The sequence below is a fragment of the Saccopteryx bilineata genome, chromosome 6 (assembly GCF_036850765.1).
Source record: "Saccopteryx bilineata isolate mSacBil1 chromosome 6, mSacBil1_pri_phased_curated, whole genome shotgun sequence".
In the NCBI taxonomy this organism is placed as follows: domain Eukaryota; kingdom Metazoa; phylum Chordata; class Mammalia; order Chiroptera; family Emballonuridae; genus Saccopteryx; species Saccopteryx bilineata.
The window spans coordinates 152,835,976-152,854,131 of NC_089495.1; the positions used below are offsets into that span (position 1 = coordinate 152,835,976).

The following is an 18,156-nucleotide window of genomic DNA, read 5'->3' on the forward strand; positions in this document are numbered from 1 at the left end:
ACCCCCTGTGGGGCATGGGCCCCATGTTGGGAAACACCGCTTTAGATTGTCAAATTAAAAAATGGTAACATCCAACACAGGAACAGCCATTGGGTGTGAATGAATCAAAATTGTACTGAATATTTTTGTCAGCTAGGCAAAAAAAATATATTCTAGCCATGCTGCAGAATTTTAGTAATTAGTTTATGAGTGCCATGAAGTGAAAAAGGTTGAAAATTCTGCCTTAATAGATCATTTGGACAGTTTTAAATGATTAAATACTTTGTTATATTTTTTTTCCCTAAAAGTAATGGATGGGAACTAGGAAAATTGTAAATATTAAGATTTTACATTTTCTCTTTCTATTTTACATGTCGCCTGTGTTTAATTTTGCCATATCGGATATCTGCAGTGAATTTCAAATTGTTCCACTAGGAGCAATTTACTTAAAGTTTTAAGGGACTCATTCCCATAAGCTCATTTGAATTGTTTTTCCTACAAAAGCAATGATTACTTCAAGAGAAATTAAAAATAGAATTTTAATTGTCCTAGCTCATTATCCTCTCTTACAAATCCTATACCAGAGATATGATGGTTAAGAATATATATATTCCACATAATATAGCAAGTGTGTTAGTTAATAAAACATAAAATATAGGAAATACAAGGAGATAGGATTTAAAATGCCCTAACAATAGAAGACTTTACTACATCATTCTTAGAACAAGACCAATCAAGTAGACAAGATATAAATAAAGAGATAGAAGAACAAAACAATATAATGAAGAAAGTAGATCTCCTGGTTATTTAGAAAATATACTCTTTTTTTGCAAAATAAAGAGAACATACCACTTTATTTTATTTTATTTTTTTGCAGACACACATGGATCAGTCACAAAAACTGATCAGAATAAAAAATCTTAGCAAACACCAGTGAGTTCTATAAAGTAGAAATACTACGAGGAACACTTTTGATCACAGTAAAATCAAAGCAGGACTACTTTATAAAAATGGTTCTTTTATCTGGAAATTTAATTACCTTCCATTAAACAACTCTTGTTGAAAAGGAATATACAAACGGAGACTTCAGACTTTCTTAAAGCTCACAGTAACGAAACTACTGAATGTCAGAAGCTATAGGATTGATTTAAAGTCGTGATCAGAGGAAAATGCTTTGTCTCAAATATTTTTCTTTTTTTTTAATTTTATTTTATTTATTCATTTTTAGAGAGGAGAGAGAGAGAGAGACAGAGCGAGAGAGAGAGGAGAGAGACAGAGAGAGAAGGGGGGAGGAGCTGGAAGCATCAACTCCCATATGTGCCTTGACCAGGCAAGCCCAGGGTTTCGCACCGGCGACCTCAGCATTTCCGGGTCAACACTTTATCCACTGCACCACCACAGGTCAGGCTCAAATATTTTTCAATAAAAATAATAAAATAAAAATAAATTAAATTCTCAATGAAAAAAATAAAATAAAGTAAATTTAAAAAGTACAAGAATGGAATACAAAAAATAATTCAATAGAGAATAGTAAAAACCTATGAACTACCTAATTAATAAGTAAAAATCCTGGTTTATTAAAGATAATAATTAGACAAATTAATAATTAAGTTGTCCAAGAAAAAATAGAGAGAGAACAAATAAAATTTTCAAAATGACAACAAGAAATGATCATTGAAATAGAAGTAATTTTTTAAATTTAAAATCTCTTTGCAAATAAATTTGAAAACCTGGATGAAATAAACCATCCCTAAGAGTAATACAGATGACCAATATTGTCCCCAATACAGAGAAGAAGTTTAAATAAAACAATTTTCATAGAAGAAATAGAGAAAGGTATTAAGGAGCCATAAAACAGAGTAGGCACCAGGGCTAGATGGTTTTTTGTGAAACTTCTTCCAAACTCTCGAAACACAGACAGATCCAGTGCTCTTTAAATTGTTCCAGAGCTGGTCCTGGCTGTTTGGCTCACTGGGAGAGCGTTGGCATGGGTGTGGATGTCCCAGGTCCAATTCCTAGTCAGGGCACATAGGAGAAACACCCATCTGCTTCTCCACCCTTTCACCCTTTCTCCCCCTTCTCCCCCTTCTCTCTCTCTCTCTCTCTCTTTCTCTCTCTCTTTCTCTCTCTCTCTCTCTCTCTTCTACTCCCTCAGCCATGGGTCCATTGGTTCAAGTGTGTTGGCCTCAAGCACTGAGAATGGCTCCATGGCCTCTGCCTCAAGCACTAAAAATAGCTCGGATGCAAAGAAAAGGCTCCAGATGACCAGAGTATTGTTCTATTGGGGGCTTGCTGGGTGGATCCTGGTAGGGGTGCATGTGGGAGTCTGTCTCTCTGCCTCCCCTCCTCCCACTTAATAAAAAAATTGTTTCAGAGCATGGAAAATGAAGAGAAATTTTCTTATTGCCTTTTCAAAGCAAATGTAACATTAATAACCTAAGCCCAATATTGACAGTATGAAAAGATAACTCTAAAGACCAATATCTTTCATGACTGTCAATACAAAAGTACTAAATAATACATTAGCAAATACACTCCAAAACCACATGAAGACTGTGATACATCATAATCAAGTAAAACTCAAAATAGAAATGAAAATACTGCTTTCATATGAGGAAATCTACTAATATCATTCACTTATTAATACATTTGAGAAAGAACTATAAAACTATTCACAAAGATGATTTGTAAAAGCCTTTGACAAAATTCAATTGCCATTCATTAGAAAAACTCCCCAAAAAATAGTGATTGGGGTATAGTTGCTTAATATGATTAAATACACACACACAGTGATTCACACCATATTCTCCTGTTGTCTAGTATCTCAGTTACTTAACAGGAAAACACTGAGGCTTAACCGGAAACAAAGCAAGCATGCCCATCCACTCCTGTTCAACATAATAATACAGTTTTTAGCCAATGCAATTAGACAAGAGAAATCAATTAAGGGCATAAGAATAAATAAAGAGGTGATAAAGAACCGTGGTACATACATAAGATGGAATTCTATTTATCAATAAAAGGAAAGCTACTGACACAAGGAACTTGAATAATTTTCAAAATCATTATGTTACATGAAGGAAGCCAGTCCCAAAAGAGACATGGTTTTACTTTCTCTAGATTCTCAGTGTCTGGTATAAAATCTTCCACCAGATTTGAACAAACACTCACTGCTAATGAATAGATGAATAGATATAAACTCCCAACACTTCAGAGAAGGGAACATGCCTCATTCTTCTGTTGTCTTAATCACAATGCATGGTACTTACCAAGCACCCTCCTTGTCTGCCTCTGCCCTGTAGATAAACGGGCAACACTGTTCTCAGGGCATTTCACCTGAGCCTCTCATCTCCTCACTGCTTCTCAAGAGCAGAACCTCTACTTTGCCTCATCTATGCAGCATGAACCCGAATGCTAGGGTAAGAATAATTGAGTGCATGGACACAGAAAATAACCATAAAAAAGAAAAAGACTTTTTTCATGTTAATTCTATATTTACATTTTCTTTAAGGTATGTGTGGCTCTTTGGTTAAATATGTGCTCCTAGAAGCTACTGATGCAACAGGATGTTAAATTCCAACCTCAGGATTCTGTCTGAAAGTCCAAAGATGAAAATGGACACCCCGTGCACCGTGTCCTGCAGAGAGAAACCAAACCTGGCTCACTGTGAGGGCTGTTTCTGAAGGAATCCTGAGCTGCTTCCTGTGCTGCTTCTCTTATCCTGGAGCCTGTGCTCACGTGTGCTAAATGTACAGTCTAATCTCACCTGTGTTTGGGGGAATAAAGGAGAGGTGTATGTGCTACTGGGGACAACTTGGTGTAGGGCATGGACAGGCCACTTTCAAGATAGTAGAGCAAGGGCACTTGGCGCGTGACCACCAGGACATGCTTGTAGCACATGGCAATGTGCTCTGTGAATTCCTAGGAAGAATGAGGGTAGAAGAACCCAGTGGTAAAGGGGCAGATTAACTACTGTTATCCATGTATTAAAGGGATGTGTTTTAACCAGGAAACCCACAAAGGTCTCAGAAACTTTGGTCACACATAATTTTTATCAGCACATCATGAATGAATCTGAGGTGAATGTGGTTTGAAGGGCAGAATTAAGAATGTGGTTCCAACTTTCAGAGGAAAGGAAAGGAGATGTCTTAGGATGTAGACCAAGCCAAGATCCAAAATCATCTTGAACTTCTATTCAAAATTAAAATTTATTACTGTGTTCTTAAAAGAAGTATTAGAGATTTTTTAAATAAAAGAGATTCCAGCCTTGCATAAATATGAAAGACTAGTACAATTTATTGTAGTAACAATAAACAAACAATACAAGTGTCTGGGGCAGCCGTGTGCGGAGGGCCCGTCTAGCAGTAAGTGACCAAGGTGCGGGGTGATGGAGGTGCAGTGACAATAGTTAGTTTCACAAGAAAAGGGGAGAACTAGTTATTCAGTAAATTAGTTGCAATGAGGTAGGTCCAAGAGTTTCTACATTGAATCACTGTCTCTTTGCTCCTTTTGACGCGTCATTTAGTTGAGCGCTGAGCTATCAGTTTTCCAGAGAAATCTTTGTTCTTCAGTGCTCAGATGATAAGGAACCATTTGAGTCCTTCTGTAAAAATGTAATTCAACAAATATACATGCATCTAAAAAGAATGCTATCAGCAGCTCTACCTACAGATGACCTAATGCAAGCAACTGATTTCCCTAATTACGTGGGGAAAATGCTCAGTGTGAACCTAAAGGCAAAGGTGAGGAGTTGAAGCCACAGGTGAAGATGATGTGCCAATCTATAAAGTATCTAGAGGAGAAAGGGCTACTGGCGATATATAGAGAGCACTTGGGGTCATCATGCTCTGCTCTGTCTGTCTGAGAAAGAGTTCAGAAGGTAGGAGCATCTGTATGTTCTTCTCTGGAGTTTTACAAATTGAGATTGAGAAGGTATAGCCTCCCCCTGTTAAATCAATCAAACGTCTACAAATTGCCAGGAGTGAACTTTACAATGCTCCCTAGTCCTAATAGCCTGAGAGACAGAAACAGAGAGCTCTGACTTAGGGGCATGAGTTACATGGGGTACGGGCACCTGAAAATATGTAGGAAGTAGAGACAGATTTTCATTTATATTGCTTGGACATAAATGAGGAAAACAAGTTAGCAGCAATGTCCAATATTTTCATGAGTAAGTCAACTATCCCCTTCTTACTCTCAACTTCCTTTCTGGCATTTTCCTGCCTTAAAACATAGCGTCTCTTACTTTCCACCAGTTCTCTCTCCATTTCCACCCTTCTCCTTTCCTGCTCCCAGCGATCCTCCACCTGTCTGATTGCCTCCTCATACTCCTCTCTTAACCGCCTTTTCTCTCTCTCCAGCTCAGCTCTGCATTGCTCTCGGATCACTAGGATCTGTCTCTGAATAAAGGCCTCGGCCCTTTCGTAATTCAGATTAGTGAAGAATGCTCCCCTGTTCTCCCTCACCGTGCGCTGGGCCAGTTCCAGCAGCTCTGCCCTCTGGGCCTCCTGCTCTGCCCCTGTTGCCTTATTGTTGAACACACAGTGGCGACCCTGGAACTGTCCCACCAGCTCTCGAATGCATGCTGGCGCTTCATTTAAATAATCACGGAACTCCATGCCTTCCAAGTCATCTTTCCGGGTGAATAAGAGAATCATGAATCTTCTAGCATTGAGATCAAATATCGAGAGCACCTCCTTTATGGCCTTCTGATCTTCCTCTGTGTACCGGCCCAGCGGGACCACCAGGAGCAGAACGTGAGGCCCTGGGGAGGTCAGGAGGATGCAACGAGCAATCTCTGCTTTTGTGTCAGCATCTGGTACCTCGGTGTCGAAAATGCCAGGCGTGTCCACAACGACAATTTCTCTCCCGTTCCACATGCTGGTCCCTTTCTCACAGACCTTGGTGATGGATTTTGCTGCAATGCTCGAATGGAACTCTTTCTTTCCGAGGATGCTGTTTCCCGTGGCGCTTTTACCGGCTCCAGTCTTGCCCACTAACACCAGCCTCAGTTGTGAATCTCTGCAGTCTTGGGTTTCAAGCCCTGGAACATCAGGAAAGAGAAGTCACAGTGTGAAGACTGATCTCCAGTTGTTTCCTCTGTAAGGCTTCTGCCCACCCAGGCCTTCTCTGTTGCCTGCGAGGCTCCTGTCCCATGAGCAACCTCTGCCCTCACAGGACATCCATAGAACCCTTGTGACTGACCTCCCTCCTGCAGGACTTGGGGAGCCCCTGGCCACTATGCGGGAGTCCCTTACTCTGACCTCTGGAAGGTAAGTGCCCAGAAAGGAGGGCAGAAACCAGTTTCCATGAGGACTCTTCTGCTTCCATAGCTGCTCCTCGTCAGCTAACACAGCAGGTAATGCACATCTGGCTTTGGGACATCACAGTGGAAGATCCACTACTCCCCTTTCATTTATATTAAAAAATTTTATTTTCTTCTTCCCATTAAGAAGCTAGTTGGGTGGGTGACTAAAATCATTCCCCCCTCGCAGGAGAGAAAATGCCACATGGGCAGAAAGACCAAGGGTTCCTTTATATGTCACTTATGCCAACATCTTGTCAGAGACTGTGACCCACATAGAACAAAATACTTGTCATTTAAAGTTACAACCTGAGCATAGAAATCTAGTGGAATCTTTACATTTTAAATTAAGATATTGAAGACTTATAGCCAGAAAGTTTTGGCAGTCCTCTGATGTTATTATAAAATTCCTTGATACCTAAATAATAATAGTAACAACAATAGCAGCAGCTGCAGCTCATACAGATTAGCATCAGTATAATTATACTTTCTTAGTTTCAGCTGGTTAAAGGTACCTACTTCCTAAGAGACTTGCAAAGTAATAACTGAACAGCAAGCATAGCCTATCTACTGAAATGATATTTTCAGAATAACCGTGTCTTCTGTGAAACACCACATCAGCTATGTGGCTCTTTCCATATGTGTAGTCAGCCAGTTCTCTGCTATCTCTTTAATGTGTCTGTCAGGTTGAAGTGTTCGGGATTTTTAAGCACCGACCAGGACCATAGAAGACAACTGACAAGAACACCTGAGAGCCTGTTTCTCTGAGTAGGGAGACCCTGCCCTCACAGCTTTTGAATAAGACCGATTCTCATAACCACCCAACTCTGCTGGAGACCACACATACATTATCACACTGCCAATACTATAGACACGATTATAAACTCTATTTTATTTTTCAGAGATGTCATCCACATTCACCCAGTGTCTAAGACAAATAGTCTAAGATCTTCCTTGTTCCATTGTGTCCTTACTTTCCAGATGCAACCCATCGGCAAGTTCTCCTGGCTCCGTCCATGAATCTGACTGCTTCTGCCCAGTTTGAAGACCACCATACTCATCCAAGCTACCATCACCACCCGTACCTCAGCTGTCGCCTACCTGGTCTCTCTATTGCCACTGTGCTCTCCTCTGTCTCTTCTGTACATTGAAATGATTTTTTAAAAACCATATCAATCAAACAGAAGAGACATTTTGCAGAACCCCCCACTCTGGCTTCCACAAAATCAGTGTTCATGCACCGTCTCTCACACGCTTTATGGGGACACTTGCTGATCCAGGGATAAGCAAAACTGTCCCAAAGGCCCCGTTTCCCACTTGTGATAGCCAGAATCCTGGGATTAGTGAGGTAAATGTGTAGAAGCCGAGAATGCCAGACACAGGATGGTCAAGATTAGGGGGAAAAGGTATAGGAGGGTTTCAGATTATTGTGTAGTTAGCCTCACAGTGGAGACTCCTCCCCCCAAGGCAGTCCTGAGTACATTAGAGAGAGAGTAAGAAAATCATGGGAGGTGAAACAAAACATCACCAAAGCCAGCTCCCACGGAGCAACAATTTGCCAATGCATCTTGGCATCAATGCGATATGCCATACAGTCACATGATCACAGGTATGCGTTTGGCTCTTATGTGGCAGGCTGCAGGTATGGCCGTGAACACCCAAATTGAGAGCCTGTGAAATGGTTGATGCTTTAGGCTACTAATGTGTGGTGTGGTTTTCCAAACGAGGAGAAGTTCAGCTGATGTTATTGATTTCTATAGACAGTGGATTAAAGGGAGGGTTATGTGAGAACGTGAGTGAACTGGTCTATTGAATTTGTTTGTTATACTGAGGCCGCCAGGACCTGAATGAAGAAACATTGCTCTCATGTTCCTCCTTCCCCAGCCTCTCTCAGGATGAATGGAGGGGCAGAGAAACAACCAGACAGGCTACAGCTGGCCCTGCTGTTGAGTCCACATTGCAGGAAGTGGGAAATAAGAAATGTCATCAAGCCTGGGCTCCATCAGGATATTTTAGCCTCTCTTCCTGGTAGCCGTTATGCTATGACATGAGTACACAGTGTAGATGGTCAGAGAAGAGAAAGTGGGGTCAGTTGTTGGGCAAATGAGTTTATAAAATCTGTATTTTCTGGTTTGCTCCCTTTTATTGTTAAAAATGGCATTGCCCACATGAATTGCCATCGCCCAGGTGATACAGCTAACTGCCTTTCTGCTTGGGAAGGGGCTTGGTTATGCTAATGTGTGCTGGAGAAAAGGTTTTTGCAGAATAATTTTAAGAGGAGGAGCTAGAAGGTCATTTTAGAAGAGGACACAGGGTTGCACAGGAGGCACGATGGAGGCTGCTGAGGGGCAACAGAGGTGAGAGGCTCTGTGAGCTCCACTGAAGAGGTGGGGGCCTTTGATTCTAGGATAAACTCGGAAAAGATTCCCCTGGTTGTGGAACTGGAGAATGTGTGAATGTGTTTTGGTGCCCATGTGTTTGTTTTTACTTGCCAGCTGAGTGTGAGGCTAGAATAAAAGGAAAATGGTCCACCATTTCTTGGCTCCATTGTTTTAATACCATCTATCCAAATTAAATGTGAAGCTGCATGTGCCCAGCGTCTGTGATGGCCGTGACTACTGACTTAACATCAGTGAAGAGAAATAAGAAATGGGTTGAAAATATTTTGTTCTTGCTCAGATGGGGACTTGCAAACAGGAATGGAGCACCCTCTGCCAGGTCCCCTCCATCCAGCCTGGCCTAGGGGCCCTGATCACCCTCTCACCGTGGCTGGTCCTGGGTTCACTGAGGTTGAAACTCATCCTGTGGAATTGAGCTGCCGCTGTAGTTTCAATTCCTGTAGATAGGAGACATAACTCGTTTTAGGGAAATGGAGAGTAACTGGAAACCGAAACCTCATGCAGCCAACAGTTCTCTCTTTCCCATAAAATTGCTGTTTCATTTCTCCTGCCCTATTTCCCAACACGTCTCTCAACATCCCATCGTCAGTCTCCTTTTCATGAATTATATAATGTCTATACAGAATAAAAGCTTCAATTGCTTCCTTTGCTCTGGTTCTGGGCACCCTTCCCCCTCTGTTCAGTGCATTATTGCTCTGAATGCCATGTGTATGGAGTCAGGAGTGCAGACATTCCTCAGATCCCTGAACTTCTATATCCCATTCCACTTCTCCATTGAGCAGGTTCATGGGCATCTCAAACAGAACTCAACCAAAATGGAACCCCTGACCCCCACCCTGGCTCCAGCCAGTGCTGCCTCCAGATCACAGCGATGATTCCGTCAGCATTTCAGTTGATGGCATCACTGCTCAGCCAGTAACTCCTGCAGAATTTGGGGTCATTTGCATCTTCTCTTTCTTCACTCGCTCATCAGTCCACCACTGAGTCCTATGGATTCTCCCTCCACAAAACGCAACACCACCCATTCTCCCACCTTCATGCTAATCCAGGCCACAGTCATTTGCTTGCCGTGTAACTGGCTCCTAACCAATCATCTCCTCTTCGGTTTCTGTCCTGCTCTATAATCAGATGCCTCTGAAAAAATACAATTTGTTTATTTTTTTTCTCCAACTCCCTTCCCCCCAACACCATCAGCACCAACTACCGAGCTGTGGTGTGGTCCCTTGCTCTTTGCTCTCATCATATTCCCAGCGGTTCCTATAGAAAGCATGTCACAGCAGGGAGCTGTTCATCTGCTCTTTGTACTCAGTCCATTTCGGCTGTGACCTCTGTGATAATAGGACCATCTGTGTCTTGTATTTCCCTTCTTTCCTAGGGACAAGCAGAATACTAGACAAACAGTGGTCTCAGTAAATATTTGTTCAATAAATTGATCAAAATCTCTTTGATCTTGCTTTCTCTCTGATCTTTCTGTCCAGCCTGCATCTGTGAAAGAGACTATCTTTTCCATATTCGTCAATGCTTAATGTCATAGAGACAGGGTGTGGCATGTTAAATACTGTGTCTCCTTTCAATCTACAAATGTTGGGCAATGGGAAAAGCCATTTATGAGCTCGTGTTGGAGCCGACGTTGCCTGGGGCAGGATGAGAATGCTCACTGCTAAAGACCAGGCTCATCTGATAGGGAGCCATCAAACGTAACCTTGAAACACTGTTAGAAAGACAGACACTCCTTTTAAAAGAAGAATTGTGTTTTTACTCCCTTAAGTATAAAGACTAGAAAACAGCTTCTTGTAAATTGGGAAGAGAAATCACCAAAGTCTTACAAATCAGCTTTGGCCACAAACTTGATGGTGGTGACTGGGGGGTGAGGGGGCCCCATGGAGCTGTGCATATGCCTCCCAGCTTCCCGTGCTCCTCCACCACCAGCGGCTCTCGGGGCTGGTTCTGTCCACTCACACAGCTCCTTCTCTGCAAGCTTCACGTCTATCTATACGTTCTACAAAGGGTGAAAGGAATCGCTAATGTGTACAAGTATCCTCTGGGCAGCAATCCCTAAGAGGGTTACTAATTTTAGGACTCAGCCTTTAAAACAGATTACAACCTAGAATCAGCAGACTCAGGAAACAGAAAGCAACGAGAAATCTATGCTAAGAGCAAGTTGGCTCTAAGAGGTAAAAAAGAAGCAGGGGAGAGGTCCTCTCTGCACCAAATCCCACATTTTCCTGCCTTTTGCCAAACACACACACACACCTGCATATTGCTTTACCTGGAAGATCTGGGTCCTGCTCCCGTCTCTAACTTCAAAGGCAATGCTAAGTGAGAATATTGAGGAGGAAGAAGAGGAAAGAGAAAGTGAGGGAGGAGTTATTCATAACTGCTTGTGTAAACCTGCCTACTTTCCCATCTGAGGTCACTTTCCGTGTTTTGTTGACCTGCTCTCTGGCTCAGTACTGGTGGAAGCCAGACTTGCTGTGCGGCTTATCCCCTTTCACACCTACCCAGGTCAGGCCAAGGCAGCCACAGACTATGGATCACTTTGTAGTTCCAAACAGGTAACCCAGGGTCAGTCCCAGGCAGTGCCATATTGACCTGCACCAGGGTCACACCCTAAAGGCCCCAGAAACAATATACATGGTGGTGGACTTCAGACCACATTAGAGAATGACCACATTAGCTCCACAAGCAACACATTCAAAGAGAAATCTCAGCAGGCACCAGTGCCTGCTGGGGCAAAGTCTGTTTTGTGGGGTCAGCACTCACACAGCAGCTCCCACACTGTGGTAAGGGTTAATCCTCAAAGTCAGACAGTCAACCTGAGTGAGGGTAAGCAGAACCCATGGGTGGGCCAACAGCAATCAAGACTCAACTGCCACAGGAGGGTCACATACTCTACACATTGAACATTTCTGGAACACCTAAGCTTAGGTAGGATATAATAGAGACTGCCCCTAACCCCACAAGACACCTACTATGTAATGTCACCATTGCAAGCATGGGAGACATGGCAGATATGCCCAATACACAGACTCAAATACAGAGAGATGTACAAATAAACACGTCCCCAATGAAAGGCAAGAGAAATACCCATAGAAAAACTAAATAAAATGAGGTTATGCAATCCTGCAGATACAGGGTCAAAAATAAAAATGGTTATAATGATATTCAAGACACTTAATGAGAATTTCAACAGAGATAGCAAGCATATTAAGGACAATGAAACCATGGAAAAGAACCAGAACACACCAGATAGAATGAAGAGCAGATTAGGTGTAGCAGAGGGTTAAATCAATGACTTAGAAGAAAAGAGAAGAGAAAACAACCAATCAGAGAAGTAAAAAGAAAAAAGATGTTTAAAAAAGAGGATAGTTTAAGGGACCTGTAGGACAACATGAAGCATAACATCTGTTTTTGAAGGTACCAGAAAGAGAAGAGAGAGCAAGAGATTGAGAAACTAGTTGAAAAAAAATGACTGAAAACTGTCTAACCTGATGAAGAAAAAAGACACACATGTGTAGGAAGTTCAAAGAGTCCCAAACAAGATGATCCCAAAGAGACCATCATCAATACATGTCATTAAAATGGATAAAAGTTAAAAACAAAGAGAGAATCTTAAAAGCAGCAAGAGAAATACAGTTATCTACAAGTCAGCTTCCATAAGACTGTCAGCTGATTTCTCAATAGTAATTTTCTAAGACAGAAGAAACTGGCGTGTAATATTCAGTCATGAAAAGTAAGGACCGCCTGACCTCTGGTGGCGCAGTGGATAAAGCGTCGACCTGGGAACACTGAGGTTGCAGGTTCAAAACCCTGCACTTGTCTGGTCAAGGCATATATGGGAGTTGATGCTTCCTGCTCCTCCCCCTTTCTCTCTCTCTCTCTCTCTCTCTCTCTCTCTCTCTCTCTCTCTCCCTCCCTCCCTCCTCTCTAAAATGAATAAATAATAAAAAATTTTAAAAAACTTTAAAAAAAAAAGTAAGGACCAACAACAAAAATTACTCTACTCAGGAAAGCAATCATTTAAAATTGAAGGAGAGATAAAGAGCTTCATAGAAAAGACATTCCTGAAGGAGTTCATAACCAGGAAGCTGATATTACTAGAAATCTTAAAGGGACTTCTTTAAGAAGAAGAAGAGGCCCTGGCCGGTTGGCTCAGCGGTAGAGCGTCGGCCTGGCATGCGGGGGACCTGGGTTCGATTCCCGGCTAGGGCACATAGGAGAAGCGCCCATTTGCTTCTCCAACCCCCCCTCCTTCCTCTCTGTCTCTCTCTTCCCCTCCCGCAGCCAAGGCTCCATTGGAGCAGAAATGGCCCGGGCGCTGGGGATGGCTCCTTGGCCTCTGTCCCAGGCACTGGGGTGGCTCTGGTCTCGGCAGAGCGACCCCCCGGAGGGGCAGAACGTTGCCCCTGGTGGGCGTGCCGGGTGGATCCCGGTCGGGCGCATGCAGGAGTCTGTCTGACTGTCTCTCCCCATTTCCAGCTTCAGAAAAATACAAAAAAAAAAAAAGAAATAAAAAACATCATTATGAATTTTTAAATGGCAATAAACATGCATTTATCAAAAACTACTTTAAATATAAATGGAGTAAGTTATCTGATCAATAGACATAGGGTAACTTAATGGATAAGCAAGCAAGACTGACATATACACTGTCTACAAATGACTCACTTCAGAATGTAAAACATGCAGACATTAAAGGAAATGGATAAGAAGCTATTTTATTCAAACAGAAATGAAAAAAAGCTGGCATAGTATACTTATAGTAGATAAAATAGACTTTAAAACAAAGGCTATGAAAAGAGACAAAGAAGAACATGATATAGTGATAATGGGATCAACCCAACAAGAGGATGTAATGATATACATCATTTCTGCACTCAACATAGGAGGATCTAAATATTTAAAGCAAATATTAATGGACGTAAAGGAGATATTGAAAACGTGGTCATAGTAGGGGATTTTAACACCCCATTGACATCAATAAATTGTTCTTTCAGACAGAAAATCAACAAGGAAACAGAGACCTTAATTGACACACTAGACCAGATTAATTTAATTGATGTTTTCAGAGTATTTCATCCCAAAACAACAGAACACACATTCTTTTCAAAAGCACAAGAGACATTTTCTAGGATAGCCCACATTTTAGAACACAAAAATGTGTTAACAAATAAAGACTGAAATTATATCAAGTATCTTCTTTGACTATAATGGTATAAAATTAGAAACAAATTACAAGGAAAAAAAAAAAGAAAAACACACAAACACGTGGAGGCTAAATAACAAGCTATTAAACAATGAATGGGTAACAATGAGATCAAGGAAATCAAAAAATACCTTGACACAAATTAAAATGAAGACACAACAATACAAAAATCTATGTGACACAGATAAAGCAATCCAGAGAGGAAAATTTATATCATTACAGGCCCATCTCAAGAAACAAACAAAAAAAAAATCTCAAATAAACAATCGAATCTTACACATAAAGGAACTAGAAAATGAAAAACACACAAACTGCAAGTGAGTAGAATGAAGGAAATAATAAAGATCATGGTGGAAATAAAGGAAATAGAGTCCAGAATAAAATACTAAAGGTCAATGACACCAAGAGCTGGTTCTTTGCCCTGGCCGGTTGGCTCAGCGGTAGAGCGTCGGCCTAGCGTGCGGAGGACCCAGGTTCGATTCCCCGCCAGGGCACACAGGAGAAGCGCCCATTTGCTTCTCCACCCCTCCGCCGCGCCTTCCTCTCTGTCTCTCTCTTCCCCTCCCGCAGCCAAGGCTCCATTGGAGCAAAGATGGCCCGGGCGCTGGGGGATGGCTCTGTGGCCTCTGCCCCAGGCGCTAGAGTGGCTCTGGTCGCAACATGGCGACGCCCAGGATGGGCAGAGCACCGCCCCCTGGTGGGCAGAGCATCGCCCCTGGTGGGCGTGCTGGGTGGATCCCGGTCGGGCGCATGCGGGAGTCTGTCTGACTGTCTCTCCCTGTTTCCAGCTTCAGAAAGAAAAAAAAAAAAAAAAAAAGAGCTCCTTGAGCTCTAAGAAAAAAAAAAAAAAGAGCTGGTTCTTTGAAAAAATAAACAAGATTGTTAAACCTCTAACAAAACTCATCTAGAAAAAAAAGAGGACCCAAATAAACAAAATCAGAACTGAAAATGGAGAAGTGACTACTGAATACAGATTAATACAAAAAATTATTTTTAAATACTACAAACAATTATGTGCCAAAATATTGGACAATCTGGAAGAAATCAATAAATTCATAGAAACATGCAATCTTCCAAAACTGAATCAAGAAGAAACAGAAAATCTAAACAGACTGATTACAACTTTAAAAAATTAAAGCAGTAATAAAATAATAAACTGCTAACAACAAAAATCTTAGACTGGATGGCTTCACAGGTGAATTTTACCAAACATCCAAAGAAGAATGAACACCTATCCTTATAAAACTGTTCCAAAAACCACAAGAGGAGAGATTTCCAAGCTCATTTTATAAAGCTAGCATTATCCTTATTTCAAACCCAGAATAAGACACTGCAACAAAAGAAAACCATAGGCCAATATCCCTGATGAACATATTTCATCTACAAATACTAGCAAACCAAATTCAACAATACAGTCAAAAGATTATACACCATAATCAAGTGGGATCTATTCCTGGATGCAATATTTGCAAATCAACTAACAATGATATACCACATACACAAAATAAAAGGATAAAAATTATATAATCATATCAATAGATGTAGAAAAACTATCTATTGATTTTGACAAAATCCAGCACACAGTTATGAAAACACTCTTAAAGTGGAAATAGAGGAAACATACCTCAACATCATAAAGCTTGTATTTGAAAACCCCACAGCTAACATCATATACAATACAAAAAACTAAAAGCAGCCTTGGCCGGTTGGCTCAGCGGTAGAGCATCAGCCTATCGTGTGGAAGTCCCAGGTTCAATATCCAGCCAGGGCAAACAGGAGTAGTGCCCATCTACTTCTCCACCCTTCCTGCTTCTTTCCTCTCTCTCTCTTCCCCTACCACAGCCAAGGCTCCATTGGAGCAAAATTGGCCTGTGCGCTGAGGATGGCTCCATCGCCTCTGCCTCACCCACTAGAATGGCTCCGGCTGCAATGGAGCAATGCCCCAGAGGGGCTGAGCATCACTCCCTGGTGGGTATGCCAGGTGGATCCCAGTCAGGTGCATGCTAGAGTCTGTCTGTCTGCTTCTCCTCCGCTTCTCACTTCAGAAAAAAAAAACTAACTAAAAGCATTTTCCTTAACATCCAGAACAAGACATAGATACCTACTTTCAACACTGTTATTCAAGATAGTACAAAAAGTCCTTACCATAGCCATCAGAGAAGAAGAAAAAAAAGACATCCAAATGAAAGGAAGAAGTAGAACTGTCATTATTTGTAGATGATGTATAATGTATATATAGAACCCTAAGAGTTCACCAAAAAACTACTAAAACTGATAAATGAATCAAATAAAGTAGCAAGATACAAAATAAAAATTCAGAAATCAGTTGCATTTTTATACACCAATATTGAACTATCAGAAAGGGAAACTAGGAAAATAATCTCTTTTATAATTGCCTCTAAAAAAATTCCAAGGAATAAATTTAACCAAGCAGGTAAAAGACCTGTACTCAGAAAATTATAAGACATTGAAGACTGAAATTAAAGAAGATACAAATCAATGGAAGCATATATCATATTCATAGATAGGAAAAATTAACATAAAATGCCCATCCTAACCATAGCAATGTATAGATTCAATGCAATTCCTATCACAGAACTAGAATAAATAATTCAAAAATGTATATAAAATCACAAAAGACTTTGAAAAGCAACAGCAATCTTAAGAAAGAAGAAAAAAGTTGGAGGATACCTATCACACTACCTTATATCAAACTATACTGTAAGACTATAGTAAACAAAACAACATGGTAATGGCATAAAAATAGACATAGGTCAATGAAACAAAATAGCCTAGAATTAACTCATGTCTATATGGTCAATTGATATTTGATGAAGGAGGCCAGATCATACAATGGGGTTAAAACAGTTTATTCAACAAATGGCTTTGGAAAATTGAACAGATACATGCAAAAATAAATAAATAAACCTAGTGCACCTTCTTACACCATATACAAGTACAACCACGTGTGCAACTTCTGGACTTATGGGGCCGAGCATAGCAAGGGTCTGGAGCAGTGCTGAGGAAGGAGGAGCAGGCCCCCTCTTCCCTGAGAAGGAAGAAACAAAAAGAATACAAGGGAAAGGAGCCAGCAGGGGTAACCAAGTCAGCCAGTGATCAATTAACTATATCCCATAGTTACAATACACAGCAAGAATAGCATCATCTGTATGTAACTATGGTCGGTGATCTAGAAACTCCTTCCCCCTTGTTTACCCCACTGAAACTTTCCCTCCCCTCTCCTTCAGTCCTGGGAAACCTTAAACAAAGAAATCACATGCCCATTGCTTAGATACTGTAAAGGTAAATAACCTGTAAATAAAATCAACTTCGAGGAGCCCGTGTTTTGGAGCTACAATATCCATGTGCTCCGCTGGCTTTAATAAATCCTACTTCTTTCATCAAGTTGTCTGGGCACTTTTGTCCTCCTTTGATTCCTGCAATATGTATGGTGCATTGGCTAGAAACCAAGGAGGAAAAATGCCCACAATTGGCAGACTTCAGCCACCCCATTGGGGAGCCCCCGGGCCACCCTGCAGATGCACCAGCTGAGCATAAGCAGGGATTTCCACGTGTGGATACCTCTGTAGGATGGAGGGGGGATCCCTTTCACCGATCTCAGAAAGGACCAGAAAAGGAAGGAACAAGGAAACGAGGGTGTGTCAGAGCCACAGTAAGGAAAACCAGGCAAGGAAAGGTAGCTAGGGTCCTGCCCTACTGTGCAGAAGGGAGGCCCGATCACCTTCCAGAGAGTCACTAATTGCCCTCCATAGGTTAGGAGCAGCTACTGTGCATTCCTTACAGGTGTGGGGAATGGTCCTCACAGAGTGGTGACTCATCACCCTCCACAGGTGTGTGGGAGGTTGTGTGAAAGAGAGTGCAGAGTGAATGAGACGGACACTGGGAGAGGGTTCCGACTCTCTCCCACAGGGCTGAAGCCGGTGTTGGGTCAAGAACCGCGGTTCCACAGGGCACCTCATACGGCTAAGAGGCTGAATTGCTTGCTGATGGTTTATATCAGCCTGACATGAGCCAAGAGGGACTGCCATTCTTGCGATTGAAACGGCCGGTGACGGAATAAAGCAAGTGGCGTCCCCTCCAAGTTTTCCGCTCCTGTCCCCCCATTCCTTCTTGTGGCATGACAGTTGTCTGTCATGGGGAGTATGGGAGGTTCACATGGAAAACCCACTCCTTTAGCCACGATGGTCAAGAATTTTAAGAAAGGGTTCTCAGGGAATTATAAGGTTACTATGTTCCCGGGAAACTGA

The 18,156-nt window shown here is 41.8% G+C and overlaps 1 protein-coding gene and 1 pseudogene across 4 annotated transcripts; one reads left to right on the forward strand and one right to left on the reverse strand.

Annotated features, from left to right (window-relative positions):
• Positions 1–18,156, forward strand: part of LOC136307826 (GTPase IMAP family member 7-like) — a 128,451-nt pseudogene that overhangs the window by 50,147 nt on the left and 60,148 nt on the right.
• LOC136307986 (GTPase IMAP family member 4-like) lies at positions 4,252–11,031 on the reverse strand. Of its 4 annotated transcripts, XM_066235065.1 has the most exons (4): positions 10,952–10,992; positions 9,716–9,816; positions 9,048–9,119; positions 4,252–6,022 (listed from the first exon to the last, which is right to left on the reverse strand). In XM_066235065.1, exons 3-4 carry the CDS (start codon positions 9,082–9,084, stop codon positions 5,085–5,087), a joined length of 975 nt encoding a protein of 324 aa, XP_066091162.1. In that variant the 5' UTR covers positions 9,085–9,119; positions 9,716–9,816; positions 10,952–10,992; the 3' UTR covers positions 4,252–5,084. The 4 variants fall into 4 exon arrangements, with proteins under 4 accessions (XP_066091162.1, XP_066091161.1, XP_066091164.1 ...); XM_066235064.1 differs by lacking the exon at positions 9,716–9,816 and having other exon boundaries at positions 10,952–11,031; XM_066235067.1 differs by lacking the exon at positions 9,716–9,816 and having other exon boundaries at positions 10,936–10,989.